At 43.1% G+C, this 27294-nt stretch overlaps 1 protein-coding gene across 1 annotated transcript; it reads right to left on the reverse strand.

The window, feature by feature from the left end:
• Nucleotides 1-291: 291 nt before the first annotated feature.
• LOC106571808 (pre-mRNA-processing factor 17) lies at nucleotides 292-26847 on the reverse strand. The gene is made up of 16 exons (XM_045695897.1): nucleotides 26557-26847; nucleotides 26169-26388; nucleotides 25413-25499; nucleotides 25175-25304; nucleotides 24939-25023; nucleotides 24006-24147; nucleotides 23749-23845; nucleotides 23472-23611; nucleotides 22160-22234; nucleotides 20790-20835; nucleotides 17948-18054; nucleotides 17217-17327; nucleotides 13657-13790; nucleotides 9803-9850; nucleotides 8431-8607; nucleotides 292-938 (listed from the first exon to the last, which is right to left on the reverse strand). Exons 2-16 carry the CDS (start codon nucleotides 26334-26336, stop codon nucleotides 761-763), a joined length of 1725 nt encoding a protein of 574 aa, XP_045551853.1. The 5' UTR covers nucleotides 26337-26388; nucleotides 26557-26847; the 3' UTR covers nucleotides 292-760.
• Between the last annotated feature and the right edge of the window lie 447 nt (nucleotides 26848-27294).

Consider the following 27294-nt stretch of genomic DNA (forward strand, 5'->3'; position numbering starts at 1 on the left):
CTTCCTGAGCCGTATGACGGCTGCATGGTCCCATGGTGTTTATACTTGCGTACTATTGTTTGTACAGATGAACGTGGTACCTTCAGGCATTTGGAAATTGCTCCCAAGGATGAACCAGACTTGTGGAGGTCTACAATGCTTTTTCTGAGGTCTTGGCTGATTTCTTTGGATTTTCCCATTATGTCAAGCAAAGAGGCACTGAGTTTGAAGGTAGGCCTTGAAATACATCCACACCTCCAATTGACTCAAATTATGTCAATTAGCCTACCAGAAGCTTTTAAAGCCATGACACTTTCTGGAATTTTTCAAGCTGTTTGAAGGCACAGTCAACTTAGTGTATGTAAACTTCTGACCCACTGGAATTGTGATAGTGAATTCTAAGTGAAATAATCTGCCTGTAAACAATTGTTGGAAAAATTACTTGGGTCATGCACAAAATAGATGTCCTAACCGACTTGCGAAAACTATAGTTTGTTAACAAGAAATTTGTGGAGTGGTTGAAAAACAAGTTTTAATGACTCCAACCTAAGCCTATGTAAACTTCCAACTTCAAATGTATACAACTCTTCATCAACATCACCAGTTCAAAGTTCAATCCACCGGTGTCCCCTCTTCAGATGGGGTAGAAATATATACTGAGTTAAAACAGGACTGGATACCAGCCCTATGGCTGCCATTAAATTATGGAAAATACATGACAGAAAGACCACCTCTCCCCCTAAAGAGAGGGAGTCCCCCTGCACCCCCCACCCCCATGTTTCTAGTCCCAGAGTTTGATCTGTCCGTCCCAGCCACAGGTGATGACCTTGGAGGTCTCATGCGGATGCCACAGGGCGCTGATGCACACCTTGTCGTGGGCCTTGATCTGGTGATACAGCTTGGTGGTCTTCCAGTCCCAGATATTCAGCTTCCCATCCGCATCGCCAGACACCACATAGCTACAAGAGAGAGAGGGATGAGAAGGGAGAGAAGGGAGGAGAGAAAGAGGTTAGGCTCCCTACTAAAAATGTATCCTGTTCCATTTCACCTAAGAGGTTGTGTGAATTTGGGTTTCTGCTCGAAGGGGGTGGGGGGGTACTTGCTGTTTCCATGGTTACTAAGAGAAGCGAAGGTACCTGCTGATAAGGGTGAGCGATGGGGCACGGGGAAGGGTGGGGGCAACACGGGGAGGGTGAGGGGGTTCTTAATTGGGGTTTGTGCTAAAATTAGGTAGGTGGCCTGGTTAGCTCTCTCCTGGAGGGGTGTATATTAGGCACTAAGTACAGGATATCCTCAGAAACACTCAATGACTGAAGGACTCGTTTTAGAGGATAGTAGAGGTGAGTGTATGGATCTGTCTGTTTCTGGATAAACACAATATTACCTGCTTAGGGCATGCTTCTCTCTCCCCATCTCTTCCTGAAGTTTGTAACATTCCACCCTTCAAAAACCCTTTGCTAACAATAATACATGGGTTGATTCCAGGTACATTTAAAAAAAACTAGAAAACAAAAAAATTCTCCATTTGAAAACATGCTCGTACCATTGCTGTGTTACCTATCCCATGTAGACAAACACCAGGTGACCCCATCGATGGAAGCTTCACTTTTAGTCATTAGGAACCCTGTGCAATAAATAAATAAATAAATAAATAAATAAATATATATATATATATATCTCTATCTCTCTCTCTCAAAAAATAAAGGGAACACTTAAACAACAAATCCTAGATCTGAATGAAAGAAATAATCTTATTAAATACTTTTTTCTTTACCTAGTTGAATGTGATGACAACAAAATCACACAAAAATAATCAATAAATATCCAATTTATCAACCCATGGAGGTCTGGATTTGGAGTCACACTCAAAATTAAAGTGGAAAACCACACTACAGGCTGATCCAACTTTGATTTAATGTCCTTAAAACAAGTCAAAATGAGGCTCAGTAGTGTGTGTGGCCTCCACGTGCCTGTATGACCTCCCTACAACGCCTGGGCATGCTCCTGATGAGGTGGCGGATGGTCTCCTGAGGGATCTCCTCCCAGACCTGGACTAAAGCATCCACCAACTCCTGGACAGTCTGTGGTGCAACGTGGCGTTGGTGGATGGAGCGAGACATGATGTCCCAGATGTGCTCAATTGGATTCAGGTCTGGGGAACGGGCGGGCCAGTCCATAGCATCAATGCCTTCCTCTTGCAGGAACTGCTGACACACTCCAGCCACATGAGGTCTAGCATTGTCTTGCATTAAGAGGAACCCAGGGCCAACTGCACCAGCATATGGTCTCACAAGGGGTCTGAGGATCTCATCTCGGTACCTAATGGCAGTCAGGCTACCTCTGGCGAGCACATGGAGGGCTGTGCAGCCCCCCAAAGAAATGCCACCCCACACCATGACTGACCCACCGCCAAACCGGTCATGCTGGAGGATGTTGCAGTCAGCAGAACGTTCTCCACGGCGTCTCCAGACTCTGTCACGTCTGTCACGTGCTCAGTGTGAACCTGCTTTCATCTGTGAAGAGCACAGGGGGCCAGTGGCGAATTTGCCAATCTTGGTGTTCTCTGGCAAATGCCAAACGTCCTGCACGGTGTTGGGCTGTAAGCACAACCCCCACCTGTGGACGTCGGGCCCTCATACCACCCTCATGGAGTCTGTTTCTGACCGTTTGAGCAGACACATGCACATTTGTGGCCTGCTGGAGGTCATTTTGCAGGGCTCTGGCAGTGCTTCTCCTGCTCCTCCTTGCACAAAGGCAGAGGTAGCGGTCCTGCTGCTGGGTTGTTGCCCTCCTACGGCCTCCTCCACGTCTCCTGATGTACTGGCCTGTCTCCTGGTAGCGCCTCCATGCTCTGGACACTACGCTGACAGACACAGCAAACCTTCTTGCCACAGCTCGCATTGATGTGCCATCCTGGATGAGCTGCACTACCTGAGTCACTTGTGTGGGTTGTAGACTCCGTCTCATGCTACCACTAGAGTGAAAGCACCGCCAGCATTCAAAAGTGACCAAAACATCAGCCAGGAAGCATGGGAACTGAGAAGTGGTCTGTGGTCCCCACCTGCAGAACCACTCCTTTATTGGGGGTGTCTTGCTAATTGCCTATAATTTCCACCTGTTGTCTATTCCATTTGCACAACAGCATGTGAAATTTATTGTCAATCAGTGTTGCTTCTTAAGTGGACAGTTTGATTTCACAGAAGTGTGATTGACTTGGAGTTACATTGTGTTGTTTAAGTGTTCCCTTTATTTTTTTGAGCTGTGTGTGTGTGTACGTATGTATGTGTATGTATGTGTGTGTATATATATATATATATACACACACACTGCTCAAAAAAATAAAGGGAACACTTAAACAACACAATGTAACTCCAAGTCAATCACACTTCTGTGAAATCAAACTGTCCACTTAGGAAGCAACACTGATTGACAATAAATTTCACATGCTGTTGTGCAAATGGAATAGACAACAGGTGGAAATTATAGGCAATTATATATATCTTTTTTTTTTTGGAATGTATTATTTATTACATTGTTAGCCTAGAAAACCTTACGTGTTATTACATACAACCAGGAAGAACTATTGGATATCAGAGAGACTTCAACTTACCAGCACAACAACCAGGAATACGACTTTCCCAAAGCGGATCCTTTGTTTGCACCTCGCAGGGCATTTGAAATGATTCCAAAGGCTGTAACAATGCCGCCGGAGGACAGGGTGCCAGAGCGGTCTAGTGAGGCTTTGGATGCGCGCACACCACCCACCGCTCCCGAGCATATTACTCACTAATGTCTAGTCCCTAGTTAATATAATCGACAAAATCTGGGCAAGAGTTGCTTTCCAAAAGACATATCCAGGATTGTAACATACTCTGCTTCACAGAAACATGGTTAGCTGGGGATATGCTGTGGGAGTCCATACAGCCAATGGGATTTTCAGTGTATTGCGCCGATAGGAATAAACATCTCTTTGGTAAGAAGGGCGGGGTGTATGTTTCATGATTAACGACTAATGGTGTAATTGTAACAACATACAGGAACTCAAGTCCTTTTGTTCACCTGACCTAGAATTCCTCACAATCAAATGCCGACCGCATTCTCCCCCAAGAGCTCTCCTCGGTTATCATCAGAGCCGTGTATATCCCCCCGCAAGCGGATACCAAGACGACCATCAAGGAATTTCACTGGACTTCATGCAAACTGGAAACCATATATCCTGAGGCTGCATTTATTGTAGCTGGGGATTTTACCAAAGCTAATTTGAGAACAAGGCTACCTAAATTCTATAGAGCATATTGATTGCTGTACACGAGCAAGTAACACGCTCGACGTTTGCTACTCTAACTTCAGCGATGCATACAAGGCCCTCCCCTGACCTCCTTTTGGCTAATCTGACTAGGACTCCATTTTGTTGCTCCCCTCCTATAGGCAGAAACTAAAAACAGGAAGCGCCGTGCTTAGGTCTATCCAACACTGTTCTGACCAATCGGATTCCACGCTTCAAGATTGCTTCGATCACGTAGACTGGGATATGTTCCGGGTAGCCTCAGATAATAACATTGTCATATATGCTGACTCGGTGAGCGAGTTTATAAGGAAGTGTATAGGAGATTTTGTACCCACTAACTATTAAAACATTCCCGAACCAGAAACCATGGATTGATGGCAGCATTCGTGCAGAACTGAAAGCACGTACCACCACATTTAACCATGGCAAGGCGACCGAATACAAACAGTGCAGTTATTTCCTTCCTAAGGCAATCAAACAAGCAAAGCGTCAGTATTTAGACAAAGTGGAGTTGCAAATCAACGGCTCAGACAAGACATATGTGGCAAAGTCTATAGATAATAACGGATTACAAAAATAAAACCAGCCCCGTCGCAGATATTGATTGACATCTTGCTCCCACAAATTAAAAAACATCTTTGCTCGCTTTGAGGACAATACAGTGCCACCGACGCGGGCCGTTAACAAAGATCGTGGGCTCTCCTTCTCCGTGGCCGACGGGAGTAAAACCCTCGCAAGGCTGCCAGCTCAGACGGCATCACGAGCCACGTCCTCAGAGTATGCTCAGACCAGCTGGCTGGAGTGTTTACGGACATATTCAATCTCTCTCTATCCCAGTCCGCTGTCCCCACACGCTTCAAGAAGGCCACCATTGTTCCTGTTCCCAAGAAAGCAAAAGTAACTGAACCAAATGACTAATCGCCCCGTAGCACTCACTTCTGTTATCATGAAGTGCTTTGAGAGACTAGTCAAGGATCATATCACCTCCACCCTATCTGTCACACTAGACCCACTCCAATTTGCTTACCGCCCCAATAGGTCCACAGACGATGCAATCACCATCACACTGCCCTATCCCATCTGGACAAGAGGAATACCTACAGTTGAAGTCAGAAGTTTATTAAAACTCATTTTTCAACCACTCCACAAATTTCTTGTTAACAAACTATAGTTTTGGCAAGTCGGTTAGGACGTCTACTTTGTGCATGACACAAGTAAGTTGTCCAACAATTGTTTACAGGCAGATTATTTCACTTATAATTCACTGTATCACAATTCCAGTGGGTCAGAAGTTTACATGCACTAAGTTGACTGTGGCTTTTAAACAGCTTGGAAAATTCCAGAAAATTATGTTGTGGCTTTAGAAGCTTCTGATAGGCTAATTGACATCCTTTGAGTCAATTGGAGGTGTACCTGTGGATGTATTTCAAGGCCTACCTTCAAACTCAGTGCCTCTTTGCTTGACATCATGGGAAAATCAAAAGAAATCAGCCAAGAGCTCAGAAAGAAAATTGTAGATCTCCACAAGTCTGGTTCATCCTTGGGAGCAATTTCCAAACGCCTGAAGGTACCACGTTCATCTGTACAAACAATATTACGCAAGTATAAACACCATTGGACCACGCAGCCGTCATACCACTCAGGAAGGAGACGCGTTCTGTCTCCTAGAGATGAACGTCCTGTGGTGCGAAAAGTGCAAATCAATCCCAGAACAGCAGCAAAGGACCTTGTGAAGATGCTGGAGGAAACAGGTACAAAAGTATCTATATCCATAGTAAAATGAGTCTTATATCAACATAACCTGAAAGGTCGCTCAGCAAGGAAGAAGCCACTGCTCCAAAAGCGCCAGAATATGGTTTGCAAATGTACATGGGGACGAAGATCATACTATTTTGAGAAATGTTCTCGGGTCTGATGAAACAAAAATAGAACCGTTTGGCCATAATGATCATCGTTATGTTTGGAGGGAAAAGGGGGAGGCTTGCAATCCGAAGAACACCATCACAACTGTGAAGCACGGGGGGTGGCAGCATCATGTTGTGGGGGTGCTTCGCTGCAGGAGGGACTGGTGCACTTCACAAAATAGATGGCATCATGAGGGAGGAAAATTGTGGACATATTGAAGCAACATCTCAAGACATCAGTCAGGAAGTTAAACCTTGGTCGCAAATGGACAATGACCCCAAGCATACTTCCAAAGTTGTGGCAAAATGGCTTAAGGACAACAAAGTCAAGGTATTAGAGTGGCCATCACAAAGCCCTGACCTCAATCCTATAGAAATCTGTGGGCAGAACTGAAAAAGCATGTGTGAGCAAGGAGGCCTACAAACTTGACTCAGTTACACCAGCTCTGTCAGGAGGAATGGGCCAAAATTCACCCAACTTATTGCGGGAAGCTTGTACCTGAAAGGTTTGACCGAAGTTAAACAGTTTTAAAGGCTATGCTACCAAATGTATGTAAACTTCTGACCCACTGGGAATGTGATGAAAGAAATAAAGCTGAAATAAATCACTCTTTTATTATTCGGACATTTCACATTCTTAAAATAAAGTGGTGATCCTAACTGACCTAAGACAGGGAATTTTTAATAGGATTCAATGTCAGAAATTGTGAAAACTGAGTTTAAATGTATTTGGCTAAGGTGTATGTAAACTTCCGACTTCAACTGTATGTAAGAATGCTGTTCATTGACTACAGCTCAGCATTCAACACCATAGTACCCTCCAAACTCATCATTAAGCTTGAGACCCTGGGTCCTGGACTTCCTGACGGGCCACCCCCAGGTGGTGAATGTAGGAAACAACATCTCCACTCCACTGATCCTCAATACTGGGGCCCCACAAGGGTGCGTTCTCAGCCCCCTTCTGTACTCCCTGTTCACTCATAACTGCGTGGTCATGCACGCCTCCAACTCAATCATCAAGTTTGCAGACGACACAACAGTGGTAGGCTTGCTTACCAACAACAACGTGACAGCCTGTGTACAGGGAGGAGGTGAGGGCCCTCGGAGTGTGGTGTCAGGAAAATACACTCCCACTCAATGTCAGCAAAACAAAAGCGATGATCGTGGACTTCAGGAAACAGCAAAGGGAGCAGCCCCCTATCCACATCAACGCGACAGCAGCAGTGGAGAAGTTCAAAAGTTTGAATTTCTTCTGTGTTCATATCACTGACAATCTGAAATGGTCCACGCACACAGTGCGTTGAAGAAGACGCAACAGCGCCTCTTCAACCTCAGGAGGCTGAAAAAATGTGGCCTGCCAACAAAAACCCTCACTAACTTTTACAGGTGCACAATTGAGAGCATCCGGTCGGGCTGTATCACAGCCTGGTACGGCAACTGCACCGCCCATAACCGCAAGGCTCTCCAGAGGGTGGAGTCTGCCCAACGCATCGCCGGGGGCAAACTACCTGCCCTCCAGGACACCTACAACACCCGATGTCACAGGAAGGCAAAAAAGATCATCAAGGACAATAACCACCCGAGCCACTGCCTGTTCACCCCGCTTCCATCCAGAAGGCGAGGTAGGTACATGTGCATCAAAGCTGGGAAAGAGAGATTGAAAAACAGCTTCTATCTCAAGGCCATCAGATTGTTAAACAGCCACCACTAGCACAGAGAGGCAACTGCCTACCTACAGACTTGATATCATTGGCCACTTTGATAAATGGAACACTAGTCACTTTAATAACGCCACTTTAAGAATGTTTACATATCTCACATTACTCATCTCATATGTATATAATGTATACTGTATTCTTCACTATCTATACTATTGCATCTGTCACTGCCCATCCATATATTTTGTACTTATATGTTCTCATCCCATTCCTTTTCTAGATTGTGTGTATTAGGTTTTGTTGTGGAATTGTTAGATATTACCTGTTAGATACTGCTGTACTGTTGGATCTAGAAGCATAAGCATTTCGCTCAACTCGCAATAACATCTGCTAGCCATGTGTATGTGACCAATAACATTTTTATTTGATTTAGGGGGCGATGTCACTGAACATCAGACCCCTGAAGCCCTGGGTCATATTCATTAAAAAACGGGGAGGGACTACCTGAATTTGTCCAATAAGAAACTTTTGTTTCGTTGCGAAACGTTTTGCTACTGTTTGCAATGGTGTGCTCTAATGAATGGGACTCTGCGTCGCTTACCTCATGTCTGGGGAGAAGTCCACCTGGCAGGCGTAGCCAGCCACCATGTGGCCCTTGAATATCTTCTTCTTGTTCAGACGAAAACGGTTCTGGGCTCCAAAGATCAGGATTTGGTTGTCCATGGACTGACAGGCCTGACACTTACCTACGAGGGGAGAAAATACAATATCATTTAGAAAAACGGTTTGATTTAGAGTTATTCAGAGTGCAGTTTTAGTATGAGCATGCTGATGTTAGGGGTTGAGCCCAGGTCAGGACTTCTCCAATGGGCCTGGGCCAAGGTATTTCAAAACAACATATTTCTGTTCAACCTTTTTCAGTGTGAAAAGCAGCTAATGCATTTGAGGAGCTCAGTTTTGTTGGGAATGGGATACAATTGTAGAAATAAAATCATACAAATCTTTCCTAGGCAGATTGAGCGAGTCGAACAAGCCAGGTTGGTTGAGCTCAAGAAAATGCTCGTTTTTATGGTCTGTATGAGTGGACCACCACAGAAGACTGCACTGGCAGCTCTTCTCCCTAACCACTTGAGAAAGATGAGCATTCCCTTTGGAAAATATGAAGACTTTTGATGGCCGAATGCCGACTTGGGTTACGTCCCAAATGACATCCTATTCCCTATATAGTGCACTACTTTGGTCCCTGTTCAAAAGTAGTGCACTATATAGTGAATAGGTCACTATTTGGGACACAACTTTTATGTCAACCTCACAGACTTTCAGTTAGCTAGCAACCCTCCCGTCTCTCTCCTTCTCAGACACTGGGACTCAGTAACAGCAATGCTGGTTGGGCAGCTGTGTCAAAGCATTTCACAAATCACTGCACTTCTTGAAAAGAAACATGATGGAAATTACTAGTGTGTGTGTGTGTGTGTGTGTGTGTGTGTGTGTGTGTGTATGTGTGTGTGTGTGTGTTCCACTGCGTGCGTGTCCTTTTCTGAGCGCCTCCCTAACAAACCCACATAAAAAGGATGCCATTATTCCAAAATGTGGATGAGAAACGGATGAAAACAACTGGGCCAATTCCGCCCGACTGCTCCAACCTCAGCTCTCTTTTGTTAAAGTGGAGAGAAAATAACAACGATAAGAGGAAGAAAGGCTCCATACGCAGTCCCAGCTAGGGCTGCTGCCTGGCTGCCATTTAGGAGTGGAGCTGTGGGGGACAGAGTGGAGTGGTCTGCTCTCCCAGTGAGAGTTCATCCATTATGTAGACTAAAGAGAAACAATCCATGTCAGGACAAATATGAACAGCTCAGAGAAAGATATGGGGGACGAGAGGATGGGGGAGAGGGGTATGAAGGGCGGAATGGGACAAATAAAAAGCTAAGTGCCAGAATATGTACACCAATCTCTCTCTCTGTTTGTGTGTGTCTGTGTGCATACTGGGCTCTGCGATGTACTTGAAGTCCACGGGAATGTCCCTGTAAAACATAGCACGGTCACAAATCAGTTAGAGTACAGTCAAGTACGGTCCAAAGGTCAACAATGACATTACTGGCATGAGTATTGACAACTAGCAGCAATGATCTCAAGTTGGAAACATTCACAAAGTCATGCAATGCAGCATGAGCTGTTTCTAAGCAGGACATGATTCTAGCAGACATCCAAATCACCGAGCTGACAAGGTAAAAATCTGTCATTCTGCACCTGAACATGGCAGTTAACACACTGTTCCCCGGTAGGCCGTCATTGTAAATAAGAATGTGATCTTAACCTTTTATTTAACTAGGCAAATCAGTTAAGTAAAAAAATAAAAATAAAAGTTTGCTTAAACGCTAGCATCCAATTAAATCTACACTTTCCCTCGCTGTCCTCATGCTCTCCTCATTCTCCCTTTCTCAACCCTCCACTCTCAGAATTTGAGTCAAATGGAGGTATGTTGTTCTTGGGTCTGCCCAGCATCATTCAACTCCCTGGTCCTGTCCCACCTGGCTGCCTGCGTGCATGAAAGACAACAACCCCTGTGGCAGCCTGCAGATTGTCTATGACTGTGACTAACGTTGTGTGTGTGTGTGTGTGTGCGCGTGCGTGTTGACTTGATCCTCCTCTCCCCTCACTCAGTAGTCTCGAAAGCCCGACCCTAGGAAGCAACAGGGACTAGGGTCTGATTTCAATGACAGACTCTTTTGGCAACTTCGATAAGGGAAGAATTTTTTGGGGGGGATTTGGTCGGGTTTGAGACTGCTCACTCAGTATGAGGCTGTCTATTTGGACTGAGGCCATCGCTGTCTCGCTCCCTCTTCCATCCCTCCCTCCCCCTCTCTCAGACAACAAACAGCTGGAGTGGTTTAGAGTAGCAGTGCTGCACAGTTCTATCCTATAAACACCAGCTAGGCCTATCTCCACCCAACAAACCAGGAACAGAAGGAAAAGGACAGCCATTTTCAAACCAGGGGGAACTACAGAAAAATATCTGCCTATGATCCTGAATACAACACCTTATCAACATAACATGTACATGCAGTCAGTCGTAGGATTAAACAAGATAAAATGTAGAGCATGTGCACACACGCAACCCAAAATGGCCCCCTGAGCGAGTGCTGGCTGACGTCAACAGCAGAGAAGTCAGGCCAAACTAAGTCTCTGAACACAAGCGAAACACGTGAAATCTCCTCTCAGAGCTCCAAAAATAACCCTGCTCTCAATGTGCCTGCGTTGCTGGGAAAGAGACAGATAGAGCTGGGAGAGAAAAAGAACAAGGATATGAATAACACCACCAGAGTTTGTAGTGGACTGCTGCCATTTCCTCCCAAAGCCCATAAACCATCAGGTGAAGCTGTGTCCCTGAAGACCCTAACTTTCCCCAGTCAGTCCTAATCCACATTAACAGCTTCACTCAGAGTTGGACTGCTGATCTATGATCAGGTCCCCTTGTAATCAAATTCATTGTGATTTACAAGACAAAACTGATCCTAAAAATCAGCACTCCTCTGTGAAACTTGGATCAAAAGGGCCCTTGGTTTATATCTTACCCTCAACAGTGTCTAATGTATAGGGGGTGCAGAGCCTGTAGCCACCGGGGGAAGGTTGGCAGTAACTCACTCTGTGTGTGTGTGTTAATGATGTGTTTATAATAAGGACTTGATGTCCCTTGCTGGCATAGTGTAGTACACTGTATTGATTCTAAATCGTGCCTAGCCCATCTCTACATCCGCAACAAATATACCTCAACTACTGACAGCCAGCCTCTGAGAGAGCTGTTCACTCTGTGGGTGTGTTGGCCACAAAAGGAGCCAAGGGGGTGGTAGAGTTTATGATATGCCTGTGTGTGAACAAGGACTCATTCCTGTCTCATTCCAAATCCCCATATTTCCCACTACACTTACCACCTCTATCTCCATGTCAGTGATGTGACTCCATGTTTATTTTTGCCTAATTCAGCTGAGCTGGGGAGAGGGGGAGTCCAGAGCCAGCCAGGTGGTATCCAGGGGAGACAGAGTGGGGGCAGTAAAGCCTTTCGTTGGCACATTTCTTCTCTCCACCATAACAAACCCCTCTCGCACCCCCACTACACTCCCAAAGCCCCTGAGAGGACCCTGAATGGAGTGTGCAATACACTCAAATACTCAACACTCAAAGCCAAAAGACTGCATGTTTCTCACACTACCCTAACAAGCACATTCTACTGTGAAAGATAACAAGTGCAAGTACAATGTCTCCAGTCAACTGTCAAAACTACAGCAGAGACCAAAAAGTGGATGTGCACTCAAGCCCGTCGCTCACATGGGCTGCCTGTGTAAACGCAGCCTAACTGATCTTTTGCACAATTATTGTCAAAAGAGCTGACCTGGTCGGTCAAAAGACCAATTAGTGTAAAAAGATCAGAATTGGGCTGTCCAAGAGCGCATATCACTCCCTTCTCACCAACCAAACCCACTCCCTCCACTACTAAACCCACACCTGGCACCCTCTTCCTACCAGTCAATCCTACAGTTTAAACACACACGCCAACCAGATATTGCAGAAAGAATCACAACTGGTTGAAAAAGGGGTATTTAGTGGAATCTGTGTTCCCTCTAAGAATCCTTGTGAAATGTCCATCCGTCACCGGGTCTTAAATATTTATCATCTTAGCGGTGGAAAGAGAGAACATGAATGTCTAAAAAAAGGTATCAAACATATGGCCTGCGGGCTGGATCCGGCTCGCGAGGGGGTCCAATCTGGCCCACGGTTGGTTTAAAAAAATAAAAAAAAGGGAAATGAACTATATATACTTTAAAATGACTAAAACCAAATGGAAACTGTGTAGAAATAATAATGGACCTAAATTCATACATTGACTATCTAGCTTGGTCATTATCACTGTGAACCACAGGAGGCTGCGGAGGGGAGAACGGCTCATAATGGCCGGAACGTTGCAAATGGAATGGCATCAAACATATGCAGATACCATTCCACAAATACCGCTCGTCATTACGAGCCCTAATTAAGATGCCACCAACCTCCTGTGCTGTGCAGTCAATGGACCTACATTCATACAGTTTCTTGACTGTCCAGCTTGCTAATAATCACTACAGTCAGGGAGCATCATTTATTTATTTTTTTTTTTTTATTTTTTTTTAAATGGACAGAGGACTATTGCTATTTTTTTTATTTTTATGTATATATTTTTTTTAATTGGACGGCATGGAAATAACACATTTTAAGTACGGCCCTTTGGACATCGTTGAAGACCAAATGCCGACCCGGGGCAAAATTTGTTTGACACCCCTGGTGTAAAACCTTTTGTATTTTTCTATAAAAATCTAAACACGTCATGAGCAAATAAGTAAACATGAAAGCGGAACAGGAGCAGTTATGTAAGACCCTGACATTACAAGCTAGGCACTTCGCTAGAAGAGGGGACTTCGAGGAATTCAAGAGTAGTGAACTTCCCATGACCTGCCACCCATAGCAGCACCCTAACCCAATTCAACCAAACACATTCCTCCTCCAATCTCATTTGCACTTTATTACTTGTGAAACACTCTGGCAATGAGTTCAGTTTGCAGAGAGGCATCTAGAACACCGTCAGGACAAGCTGTTGGCTCCAATGTACAAGCAAGCTATATTATGCAAATGAAGTATAATACAAAGAGTGATGCTACTCATCAACAATGTCGTTGAATCATCTCCATCTCATAATTAACGGTGCTGATTCAGACCGTCAGCCAATACACACAAGCTTGAAAGCTATGGTAGGGTCGGTGCAGACAAGAAGCTCAGCAGTCTCTTGTTTGTCACTTACCACTCCCACACGCGGAGGGACTTGTCGTCAGACGTGCTGACGAAACGGCGGTTCTCATCCACAAATGTGATGGTGTTGACCGCTCCCAGGTGACGGTCATACTCCTGAACCACCTCTCCTGTCCTCACGTCCCACTGGTGGAGGGGGGAAGCACAGGATAGAGAGAAGAGATCAATTAATAGATATTGAAACAGGTTAAACACAGACCGGTAATGTGAACAATAAATTACACAACACTCCTGTCTTAGACAAACACTAGAACACACACACCGATATTACAGTTTAGTAAGGTGACAAAATGATTCAAAAATAGAGAGGGAGAGAGATTGTCTGTTTAACCTGTTAGGGCTAGGGGGCAGTATTGACACGGCTGGATAAAAAAACGTACCCGATTTAATCTGGTTACTACTCCTGCCCAGTAACTAGAATATGCATATAATTATTGGCTTTGGATAGAAAACACCCTAAAGTTTCTAAAACTGTTTGAATGTTGTCTGTGAGTATAACAGAACTCATATGGCAGGCAAAAACCTGAGAAGATTCCAAACGCCCTCTCTGACAAGTTGTTGTTCATCTTGGCTCTTTTTATTGAAGACTGAGGATCTTTGCTGTAACGTGACACTTCCTACGGCTCCCATAGCCTCTCAGAGCCCGGGAAAAAGCTGAATGATATCGAGGCAGCCCCAGGCTGAAACACATTATCGCGTTTGGATAGTGGCCGATCAGAGTACTATGAGACTCAGGCTCGTGCATGAGATGTTTTTATTTTCTCTCTCTTTGTACGTATACACGCTTTCCCGGTCGGAATATTATCGCTTTTTTACGAGAAAAATGGCATAAAAATTGATTTTAAACAGCGGTTGACATGCTTCGAAGTACGGTAATGGAATATTTAGAATTTTTTTGTCACGAAATGCGCCATGCTCGTCACCCTTATTTACCCTTTCAGATAGTGTCTTGAACGCACAAACAAAACGCCGCTATTTGGATATAACAATGGATTATTTGGGACCAAACCAACATTTGTTATTGAAGTAGAAGTCCTGGGAGTGCATTCTGACGAAGAACAGCAAAGCTAATAACATTTTTCTTATAGTAAATCTGACTTTGGTGAGTGCTAAACTTGCTGGGTGTCTAAATAGCTAGCCCTGTGATGCCGGGCTATCTACTGAGAATATTGCAAAATGTGCTTTCACCAAAAAGCTATTTTAAAATCGGACATATAGAGTGCATAGAGGAGTTCTGTATCTATAATTCATAAAATAATTATGTTTTTTGTGAACGTTTATCGTGAGTAATTTAGTAAATTCACCGGCAGTGTTCGGTGGGAATGCTAGTCACATGCTAATGTAAAAAGCTGGTTTTTGATAAATCGGACAGTGTGGTTAGATTAACGAGAGTCTTGTCTTTAAAATGGTGTAAAATAGTCATATGTTTGAAAAATTGAAGTTTTTGCATTTTTGAGGTATTTGAATATCGCGCCACGGGATTACACTGGCCCATAGAGGTTAAAGAGTTAATTGCTTTTCCAGCGAGGGGACTCTGCCTAGTAGGTTGTTGTCTTTCACAGATCTCTCGCTCGCTCTCTTGTATTGCCACCAGCCTCTAGGTTGCGTGTGTCATGACAGTAGCGGTCGACCGATTATGATTTTTCAACACCGCTACCGATTATTGTAGGACCCAAAAAGCCGCTACCGATTAATCGGCCGATTTTCTTTTATTTTTATTTATTTGAAATAATGACAATTACAACAATACTAAATGAACACTTATTTTAACTTAATATAATACATCAATAAAATCAATTTAACATGAGAACATATGAAAGCTAGTGGTTCCTTTTAACATGAGTCTTCAATATTCCCAGGTAAGAAGTTTTAGGTTGTAGTTATTATAGGAATTCTAGGACTATTTCTCTCTATACGATTTGTATTTCATATATCTTTGACTATTGGATGTTCTTATAGGCACTTTAGTATTGCCAGTGTAACAGTATAGCTTCGGTTACACCAGCCTAATCTTGGGAGTTGACAGGCTTGAAGTCATAAACAGCGCAATGCTTGAAGCACAGCGGAGAGCTGCTGGCAAAACGCACAAGTGTGCTGTTTGAATGAATGCTTACAAGCCTGCTGCCTCCTACCACCGCTCTGTCATTTTACATTTTAGTCATTTAGCAGACGCTCTTATCCAGAGCGACTTACAGTAGTGAACGCAGACATTTCATATATTTCACACATTTTTTCCCCGTACTGGTCCCCCGTGGGAATCGAACCCACAACCCTGGCATTGCAAACACCATGCACTACCAACTGAGCCACACGGGACCCCAGACTGCTCTATGAAATCATACACTTAATTATAACATAATAACACACAGAAATACGAGCCTTTGGTCATTAATATATGGTCGAATCCGGAAACTATCATCTTGAAAGCAAAACATTTTTTCTTTCAGTGAAATACGGAACCGTTTCATATTTTATCTAATGGGTGGCATCCCTAAATCTAAATATTCCTGTTACATTGCACAACCTTCAATGTTATGTCATAATTATGTAAAAATTCTGGCAAATTAGTTTGCAGCGGCCCAAACTGTTGCATATACCCTGACTGCGCGCAATGAACGTAAAATGACACAATTTCACCCGGTTAATATTGCCTGCTATCCTGGATTTCTTTTAGCTAAATATGCAGGTTTAAAAATATATACTTCTGTGTATTGATTTTAAGAAAGGCATTGATGTTTATGGTTAGGTACAGTCGTGCAACGATTGTGCTTTTTTCGCAAATGCGCTTTTGTTAAATCATCCCCCGTTTGGCGAAGTCGGCTGTCTTTGTTAGGAAGAAATATTCTTCACAGTTCGCAGCGAACCAGGCGGCCCAAACTGCTGCATATACCCTGACTCTGTTTGCAAGAGAAGTGACACATTTTCCCTAGTGAAAAGAAATTCATGTTAGCAGGCAATATTAACTAAATATGCAGGTTTAAAAATGTATACTTGTGTATTGATTTTAAGAAAGGCATTGATGTTTATGGTTGGAGCAACGTGTACCTACGCGATTATATGCAACGCAGGACAGGCTAGATAAACTAGTAGTATCAACCATGTGTAGTTAACTAGTGATTATGATTGATTGTTTTTTATAAGTTTAATGCTAGCTAGCAACTTATCTTGGCTTCTTACGGCATTCGCGTAACAGGCAGGCCCCTCGTGGAGTGCAATGTAAAGCAGGTGGTTAGAGCGTTGGACTAGTTAACCGTAAGGTTGCAAGATTGAATCCCCGAGCTGACAAGGTAAAAATCTGTCGTTCTGCCCCTGAACAAGGCAGTTAACCCACCGTTCCTAGGCCGTCATTGAAAATAAGAATGTGTTCTTAACTAACTTGCCTAGTTAAATAAAGGTTAAAAAAATATTTAAAAAAATAATAATTACAAAACCAAAAATAAATCGGCCAAATCGGCATCCAAAAATACCCATTTCCGATTGTTATGAAAACTTGAAATCTGCCCTAATCAATCTACCATTCCGATTAATCGGTCGACCTCTACATGACAGTACCTGAACAATCTTCTTATCAGACATGCCAGCCACAAACAGATTCTGCTTGTCCTCGTCTGGATTGAACTTGACACAGTATGGCACCTTTCTGTTGGTGAAGCGGGAGATGCACTGGCCTGTGGAAGGACAGTTTACTACACATTTGAGAAGAACCCACACAGATTGTCTACAACACACATTGTCATCATTATAGTGCAGAAACACCCAGCCATAACTTCCCAGTGGCATTATGACAATTCAATCAGATTTGTCAAAACCAACATCTTCAATACAATTGATGTATTCTCATAAAAAAATGTGCCATTTTCAATTAATCAACACAAGTTGACAGAACGTAAATTAAATGTCCCCTAACCATACAGCTCGTTGACTCGTACACAAGGCGCTACGACAAGTCAGTGGTTCTACAGAACAACAAGTGGCAGATGAGTCTCTCTACTGCCCTCTACTGGGAGAGCAGACTCTCTCTGGTCCCACTGGTAGTGCCCAGATCTACACAACATACTTCTATCTGAATGTTCAACCATGCTGGCCACCTTCAGCAGGGCACAACATTATGAAACATTCTCATTGAATTGTGCTAAACAGAACTGACATGCGTCTCTGAATGTCAAGTAATCGTGAAAGCTCTATTTGTGCCATTTCTATCATTGCTACGACTGTTCTGTTCAATGACAGTCCCCAGACATGGTGGAACGTTTGTGGCAATTCTATCATGACCACGGCTGAACCGACCCCGTCTCGGTGTCCCAAAGTTTGAGGTAGCGGTCGTAGGCTGCACTCATGTACTGAGACCCAGTGTTGTTGAAGCAAATATCCCGCACTGCTTTACTGTGGCCTGGAGGGAGAGACACAGAAACACACAAATTTTATATGCACATATTCCTTCTGTTCTGTTATTCTGTCAAAGTCCCTGATCAGACTGCCTTTCAAATCACATTCATTGGTGGAATATGAAATCAGAGAAAAAAAGGGTAAGAAAGAGATTGAAAGCCAAAGTGGAACTGACGGTCAGAGAGAAGAGGTGGGTGGGGAGAGGGGGAGGGCACATCAAGGAAGAAAAACAAGCTTAAGCAATGAGGGGACATGGAGTGAGAAGCTCTCTACTATACCCCACTTTCCCTCAACTCATCCCCCTGGTCTCCACTCCTTCCTACATCTATCCCTCCTTCTCACACTCTCCCTCCCCTCTGTTTAGAGTTGAAGTCGGAAGTTTACATACACCTTAGCCAAATACATTTAAACTCAGTTTTTCACAATTCCTGACATTTAGTCCCTAGTAAAGATTCCGTCTTAGGTCAGTTCGGATCACCACTTGATTTTAAGAAGGTGAAATGTCAGAATAATAGTAGAGAGAATGATTTATTTCAGCTTTTATTTCTTTCATCACATTCCCAGTGCGCCAGACTTTTACATACACTCAATTCGTTTTTGGTAGCATTGCCTTTAAATAGTTTAACTTGAGCTAACATTTTGGGTAGCCTTCTACAAGCTTCCCACAAAAAGTTGTGTGAATTTTGGCCTATTCTTCCTGCACCAGTCCCTCCTGCAGCAAAGCACCCCCACAAACATGATGCTTCCACCCCCGTGCTTCATGGTTGGGATGGTGTTCTTCGGCATGCAAGCGTAACCCTTTTTCCTCCAAACATAACAATGGTCATTATGGCCAAACAGTTCCATTTTTGTTTCATCAGACCAGAGGACATTTCTCCAAAAAGTACAATCTTTGTCCCCATGTGCAGTTGCAAACCGTAGTCTGGCTTTTTTATGGCGGTTTTGGAGCAGTGGCTTCTTCCTTGCTGAGCGGCCTTTCAGGTTATGTCGATATAGGACTAATTTTACTGTGGATATAGATACTTTTGTACCGGTTTCCTCCAGCATCTTCACAAGGTCCTTTGCTGTTGTTCTGGGATTGATTTGCACTTTTGCACCATGGTGTTTATACTTGCGTACTATTGTTTGTACAGATGAACGTGGTACCTTCAGGCGTTTGGAAATTGCTCCCAAGGATGAACCAGACTTGTGGAGATCTACAATTTTCTTTCTGAGGTTTTGGCTGATTTCTTTTGATTTTCCCATGATGTCAAGCAAAGAGGCACTGAGTTTGAAGGTAGGCCTTGAAATACATCCACAGGTACACCTCCAATTGAATCAAATTGTGTCAATTAGCCTATCAGAAGCTTCTAAAGCCATGACATCATTTTCTGGAATTTTCCAAGCTGTTTAAAAAGGCACATTCAACTTAGTGTATGTAAATGTCTGACCCACTAGAATTGTGATACAGTGAAATAATCTGTCTGCAAACAATTGTTGGAAAAATTACTTGTGTCATGCACAAAGTAGATGTCCTAACCGACTAGCCAAAACTATAGTTCGTTAACAAGAAATTTGTGGTTGAAAAACGAGTTTTAATGACTCCAACCTAAGTGTATGTAAACTTCCGACTTCAACTGTATGTGTGTGCGTGTCTATAGAGTCAGGTTAAGTAACGTCTGGTCCCGCTGGTCTCTCTCCCCCCTCTCAGGCGCCCCTCTTGTTAAGAAAGCCTACAACAACAATAACAGGTTCCCGTCGAGGCTAGCCATCTGTCTGTCCACGCTCTAACCAGGCCTATCCCACATCTCATTACTGTAACAGCACAGACTCCTAACCCCACAGGCACTGTACAGACCTGGCTTGAGATGTGCTGTAAGGTAGGGCAAAACACACAGACATACTCAAGCTAGACATCGTCACCACACACACACGTTAGCACTTTAGTTAGCTCACTTGCTACTCTGAAATAACCCCACTGCGCTCTCTGAAGCTCCATTCCTGAAACAAACGCACTCTTCATCTCTCCATTTCTTGCCCTCTATACACTCCTCCCCCCATCTACCCAGGGCTGTTGAATTATACATGGTGTTTGAGGGAGCCGACAGGCAGAAACACAGCTTAAGGAAAACAATCTACTCTGACAGCCCAGCCTGTCCACAGGAGGGAGGGATGAGGAGTGACCTGCATGCAATTCCCAGCTCTATGCCTCTGTCTACTCTAAACCTATCCTCAACACTCAGCGGAAAGCTTATGTTCCATTAATGTTCACTTTGCGCTCTATCTTACACCCCTCCCCCCAACAGTGTCAGCTCACATTCCATTTATGTATTAATGCTGAATTAACGGTCCACCGCAACAGAGTTCTGGAATAGTGGGAAACAGGGTAATGAGATGTCACTCTCCTTGACCGTTGCCCAGTGTGACGCTCTGACATCCATTATTCCCCCGATGTACGAATCAAGTTCGCTCCGCGTTGAATTAGAAACACTAATGAGATCTGCCAAGGGAGAGGAGTGTGCTTGATTGGAATCCAACTAACTTGTACTGGTGGATAGATTGTATGTTGAAGTGATGTGCTTGATTGACTAAGAATTGCATTTGGATTTGTATACCCTTAGAGATGACAACACTTAGGCTAGTTAGTGGTTTGAGCTAAGGTCTTATTCTCTTAACCCAAGGAGCATTGTAATCCCTGTAGCAAAACACACGAATAACAGAAACAGAGTGTGAAACAGTAAACAGAGATTGTCCACTTACCGATAAATGTCCGTATGCACCTCCTCTCGTTATACACCTCCCACAACTGAGGAGAGGGATGAGAGAAGAAAATATTTTAAAAAGCACTGTGTGATCCTTTGACTAGATTCGACCAGCATGGGTCAGTGTCTGATGCACCAGTCCCATTGGCAACCACCCAGGGTCTCATAAGAAATCAGCAAAGGGCTCATCTGAGACAGTAAAAGCATTAAAACCAATAGGCTCCTCGTTCTACCAGACACACAGTGAGGAGTCAGGGGGCCCAGAGACCTTTTGACAGAACAGAGCCATCTTTATATCTAAATCCACAGGATAGAATGACTCATCTAAGCCATGGGAGAGTGAAAGGGACAGATGGAAGAGTGAGAGAACAGAGGGGAAGAGAAGATGCTCCTTCTCCAAAAACACATGTTGGTTTACCTTAGAGAGATATCATTAAAAAAATATATGTATATCTGGCCAGGAAAGGGGAGATGAGGACAGGAAAAATTGAAGATCTGACTGAGTTGTTAATCACCCATAAGACTCTAAGCTCTGTCTAAACCAGGTAGGTGGGGGTTCTACTAAGCTAAATTGAATTGTTTTAAGGTCATCCCAAGGATCATTTTGCCATTTGATTTAGAATTTTAAGACCCCTTGAAGTATAACAAAATATATTATAACATTATTTGAACCAAAAATATTTTGGCTTACTGCTGTTAGGCCATGCAAACACATTGAATAACTGATTCACTATATAGAACAACAGATAGTACACCAACATTTTTTAAAGTAAGTTTGTTCTGAAGTCTCTGTCCTATATCTGAGAGATAAGAAAGATCAGGAAAATGTTTTTATTTATTTAAAAAAATGTATACATGCATTTAACCTCTTATTTTTGCCACTAAACAGTCTCCACATTGACAGTACTTCCATAAAACAATTCAACTGGTCCCGGGGGACCATCAGACAAGTCTTGTGAGGCCTGTGAGTGTCCTAGAACAAAACCACTGACATGTACGTGTTTGTGGAAAGGTGAGACAAAGGTGAGTGTGTAGACCAAACTGTTAGGATGCTACAGACAGAAGTTGACAGATCAGTTGTACCGACATCAGATGAGTCCCAAGACGCGTGTAGGGGTCGTAGAGCAAAACGGAGACCCCCATCATGTTCGTGAGAGTGTTATCCTTCCATAGAGGGGTCATAATAGCCTATGTAGACCAAACCGTTCGCACACCTTTCACCGCAGATGCGGTCGTGCGACATAGGTGGATGCGGTGGATTGAAACGCATCCAACGCAAAAAAACTGATATCTCTAGCTTAATCTGACAGATTTTGGGTCCTCAGTGAGGACTTGATGGTGTCTGAGCGAGGCAAGAGTGTTCCTTACCTTGACCTTACAGTCCATAGAGCAGGAGAGCAGCAGGTGACCTGACACAGGAAACAGACGGATAGCACTGACCCCCTAGAAAGAGAATGAGAGAGAAAGAGAGGTTAACGTGCGGACATAATAGATTATTAGAATATTAATCTGCCCGTCTTTGAGCATGCAGGTGTGTATGGTATTGCTATAATTCCTCTTACATACATTTGCAGCCAAATATATTGGCACCCTTGCGCATTCCAAATAATTCCCCATTTCTTCAAATAAATTGAAAGGGTGATGTTTTTTTTTTCTTAAATAAAGATACCGAAACCGTACCGTTACCGTAGCCCACAAACCGTAATACATACCGAACTGTGGGCCCACTGTACCGTTGCATCCCTAAGTGTTTACCGATGACCAAATTAAGCATCAATGAAAAGAACACAGGACAATCTAATATGGGAGGTTGAATAATGTAAGGTGAGATCTGAACACTTCAGTTGGTGGAGGGCATCTCTCAAACATGAAAGAATTGCTGCTGAAGAGTGGGTCAAATTGCTAGTAGAAAGGTGCAGCAAGCTGATTGATGGCTAAAAGAAGCATTTGTCTGCAGTTATATTGGCCAAAGTCTTTGCAATCAAGTACTAGCTCCAGGGTACCAATAACTCTGTTCATAACATTTGTCTTTATTTTCTAAACTAAATTTGTAAACTTAAGTGAACAAAATGTAATTGCTTGTGCAATGTTGAAAATCCAATAAGTTGGAGACCAGAGGTGTCGCAATTTCATATTATTTTAGAAGAAATAGGGAATTACTCTAGAAAAGTGCAAGGATGCCAATATCTTTGGATGCAACTGAGTGACTGATGAGTGTTCCCTCACTCAACCTCTGAAAAGTAGGTTTGGGCGGTCTCAAGATTTCATAACGTTCCTTCTCATACTGGGGTATATGGTATTACTCGAAGTGCACACAAGAGGCGCCATTTCTTTCCAAAAGCAACAAAAAAAATGTAATAATGATTTACACACAAAACACATTTAGGGAGCAGGGATCTAGATCCAGGAGGGGATTGATTGTCTCTGCTGTGACCAAGAAGCTTGATGTTGCAAGCCATCCACTTAGCAAACCAAATGCATAGCTGGAGCCCTGAGCTGGAGATAATTTATTTGGCACATCTTAGATAGTGAACATATAGTTATACATTTCCCGTCTCTGTAAATATGACAGACGCTGTGAAGTGTGTATCACAGTATAATAATAGCTAACCCCGATGAGTGTATTTCAAAATACTCCAGTACACAGTACACCACCCTAACTAACACACACACACCCTACCTTGGTGTGTCCAGACCAGAGGTGGATCTGTTTCTTGGGCAGGTAACACTTGTCTGGGATGTCTGCAGTACGCAGGTTGATGCCCACGTCTTGGGGTACGTGGAGGTATGACCTCCCCTGGTAGTCGTACGCATCTTTGACTGGAGACACAGTATATAAACAGTAAGACATTGAGAACGTACTACATAACGGTGAACATCTCATTCTCTCTTCATTTGAGTGAGTGCTGATCAGTTCAGTTATGTAAGTAGTAATTGCGGAGATGAGTGTTAGTTACCATGGAGAATGGTCTTCTCCTCCGCCAGAGCCTCTTCCTCGTTCCTTCCCTTCTTCTGCCTCTTGGCTGTGATCTCATCCAGCTCCTTCTGTTCCTCCTACAGACCAGTCAGCAGAAAACAATCGGTCAGAATCAGACAATATCCTTTTCTGAGGAAAAGCAGTTATGTCCAAATAACCACACTGCTGCTGTATAATCCAAGCATCCAAATTTTGTTTGAGCTTCACATAATATAGTTTGATTGATTTATTGATTACCTCTGATGGTTTGGCGCCGTCCTTTTCATCCACGTATTTCGCCCAGGGCCCGAGGTAATTGTGAATGTTATTCGCTTCACCTCCTTGCACCTTTTTCCTCTTGTCAGTCTTCTTTGGGCCAACCTCAAACACAGTCAATCCTACCAGAGGAGAAACAAGAGAAACTGTCATTTTGTTCCCTTTCTTTCACTGACTGTTATAGAAAGCATTGACTACACATTTCAACGGCTTTCCATTGTGTTTCAAAACATCCCCCTTACCGGCTAGCAACATACACGATGTGCAAGTGACGCGTCAATTTTACCTCCATATTCTTTGTTTTGTGGCTAAGAATGAGAAAATGAAAACACGGCTATTTAAGATAAAACTGTATATTAAATTGCATACTTATTTCCAAGTGCCGTGTTTCAACGTATTTGACGGCCAAGAAGAAGCAAGAAGCCGAAAATCTACACACGAACTGCAAATCTTACGACAGCTTGCCGGTATACATTTTTTTCGGGAGGGATAGCATTTTTCAAAAGTACTGGCTGGCAATGTTCAGTAAAAACAAATGTGTGTAAAATAATATAAAACATCAAACAGCCTATTAACAGGTTCTTACCGTCCTGTAAGTCCTCAGCTCAAGCAGGCACGCTCCGACATGCTACCAAAACAGCAGGGGATGTGGTCCATATCAGACTTTCCTAACTTCCGTTGATGTCTTACTGTGTCAAATATTTTGATAACAGACATCGGGTATGACTGAATCAATACACGAAAACAAATATGAATCTGATATATGTTAAATAACCACGTTTTCATGAATTTTATTATATATTCTTGAAGCCCATTCAAGAGAGTCGGGACATGACGCCGGAAGTATGACGTAGGATGATGTCACTTACACAGGGTAGCCACCACAAGCAAAACAAAATGAGCAGGAAATTAACTTTATTTTTCTCTGCCTCTTCCACTGCACCAATGTAGCTATTGGAGGAGTTTTGACTTGTATCCACAGACGGATCCAGAGCATAGCCTGAAAGCAACGGCGAATAACAAGTGAAAAAAATAACTAAGATGCTACATTCCCCTAAACCTTTAGATTTAAGGTGGAAGGAAGGCTGACCTCTTCACAGCTCTACGTTCTATCATAGACAATGACTGGGGTGTGAATAAGGTATATTTACCAAAGGTGGAGAAGGTCCTCCTCTGCTGTTCAAACATAAAGTTGTTGACGTGAGCAGGCTCTGCATAGCCAGACAGCAAATTCCTGGGTGCAGCCACCTGTTGACTTTTATATGGGTTGACAGGACCGAACTAGAAGGGGTGCAATGTGAATATGATAATGATGAACATCTTAGGTAGGTACAGTCAGAATGAAGTAAGGAAGTTTACTTGATTAAAATGTTTTAATGTTAATTTGACCTCTGGCGCAAACATGGTTTCATATGTGGGGTTGTAGGTGACCTCTTTGAGAGAGGGGTCCAGATGTACGCCAGTCTCCACAGCCTCCTGTTGGAGTGAAGAAACATGACAGGTTCTATACCGCTAACCACTCTGATCAATCATCAAACTATGAAGACACTTAAATTAAAGGGTCTTGAAGTTAGCTGTCCCACATCTATCGTGTTGCGTTCAGTTCATTAAACGTTGTTACCTTGGGTGACGACAAAACCGTCACGTTCAGTACAAAACAACAAGTTTCCCACAAACGTTGGGTACCATTCTTAAACAGTCTTTGAATTGAGATGCGTTCGCTCCCGTTTGACGGGAGTGTTGGCTGATCAGTATGGGTGACACTTGTAATCGCAAAACTCGTGCAGCCCAATGTATCGCCCTATAGGCTACCATAATCACAACGTTCTTCAAGTTATCGTTAACAGCAAGTTGGCTATCTAACGTTAACTAGCAAGCTAAAGACAGTTAACATTTCCCCGCCTGACCAGCTAACGACATTACTGAACCCCTTTTGACTCAGCTAGCTACTTAGTGTTACGCGTCAGCATCAAATTATTATCGACTAACGTTAGCTAAATTAGTGACTTTACTTTCAACGGTCCATGTAGTGTAGCTAGCTAAGTGGCTATTAAGTTAACGTTACATTTAGGTTTTTTTTTATTCACAAGCTAACGTTAGCTACATTAGCAGCCGGCTAATAACATGCCTAGCTATCTCACGTACCTTTACGGCGACCTCAGGAGCTGAATTGAGGACAGTCAGTGACATTGTTTTGCCAGATTTCAACTGTTGAAGATGTGCCAGAGCATCGGGGTCAACCTTTTCAGGATTAACATGAGATTTGGTCTCATTATCTGAATCCCTCCAGTACGAAACGAGGATGGCCGCCATCTTGGATGTTGTGAAAGCACTACCGGAAATGTCCGAAAAGTAGGTATTCACTCTGTAATATTAACGTGAACAAATATATAATAAACGTCAACATTGGGAGAGATTCATTATTCAGTTAAATATTATGATGACAAAATGTGTATTAATATAAGTCACTCCTATGTTTTCAATTGATGAGTGATCTAAATATATTTAATCAATGCAAATTAATTTTATAAACCTTTTAGGATATAATTCTCTATTGGTCGTTGTCTGAGGAAGTTCGATTAAGCTGAGCCGTGGTGCACATGGGTTTGGCCTGTGACGGTGAGGCAGAAAAGCGTCCTCTAATCGAACAGTAATCTGCGATGTTCGGTCATGTTGTCAACGAGGCAGTCTTTTATGTTCGAATGTTCAAACTAGGTTTCATGATGAAGGCAGATAAAGAAAACACTTTTGCATTTGGAAAAAAACGGAATCCTAATCCAGAGATGTGCACCTGGCTCACGCCCGGGAGGCAACCATGTCCCAAAACGAATGCAATCACTTCTCACCCGTATAAACTCCTTCCAACGGTGCAATCCGGGGCAGATAATCGAATAGCCTCTTTATTTTATTGCAGGCAAAATACAAGACCATGATTGGCCAATATTCCTTGAACGGAAACAAACGAGCCAATAAGACTAGTTGGTGTTGTACGCGATCTGAAAGTCAATTACATGCGCAGCCATAATAACCCACAAGCATAATTGGGGAGTAATTTAATACATATAATCAGTTACATTGTCAGAAAAAATATTGTAGTCAGATTAGATACTTTGAAAAATTACATGATTACTTATTGGATTAAATTTTCAATTCATTAAGGATATTTGCAACCAAAAAAAATCATTTCAGCATTGAAAAAAGTTTACGTCTGTTTCACCTGGAGACAACCAGGATGACACAGAAAATGTGTTTCATGTATCCTTTATGTCTT

This window comes from Salmo salar, chromosome ssa15 (genome assembly GCF_905237065.1).
Source record: "Salmo salar chromosome ssa15, Ssal_v3.1, whole genome shotgun sequence".
Classification (NCBI taxonomy): Eukaryota; Metazoa; Chordata; class Actinopteri; order Salmoniformes; family Salmonidae; genus Salmo; species Salmo salar.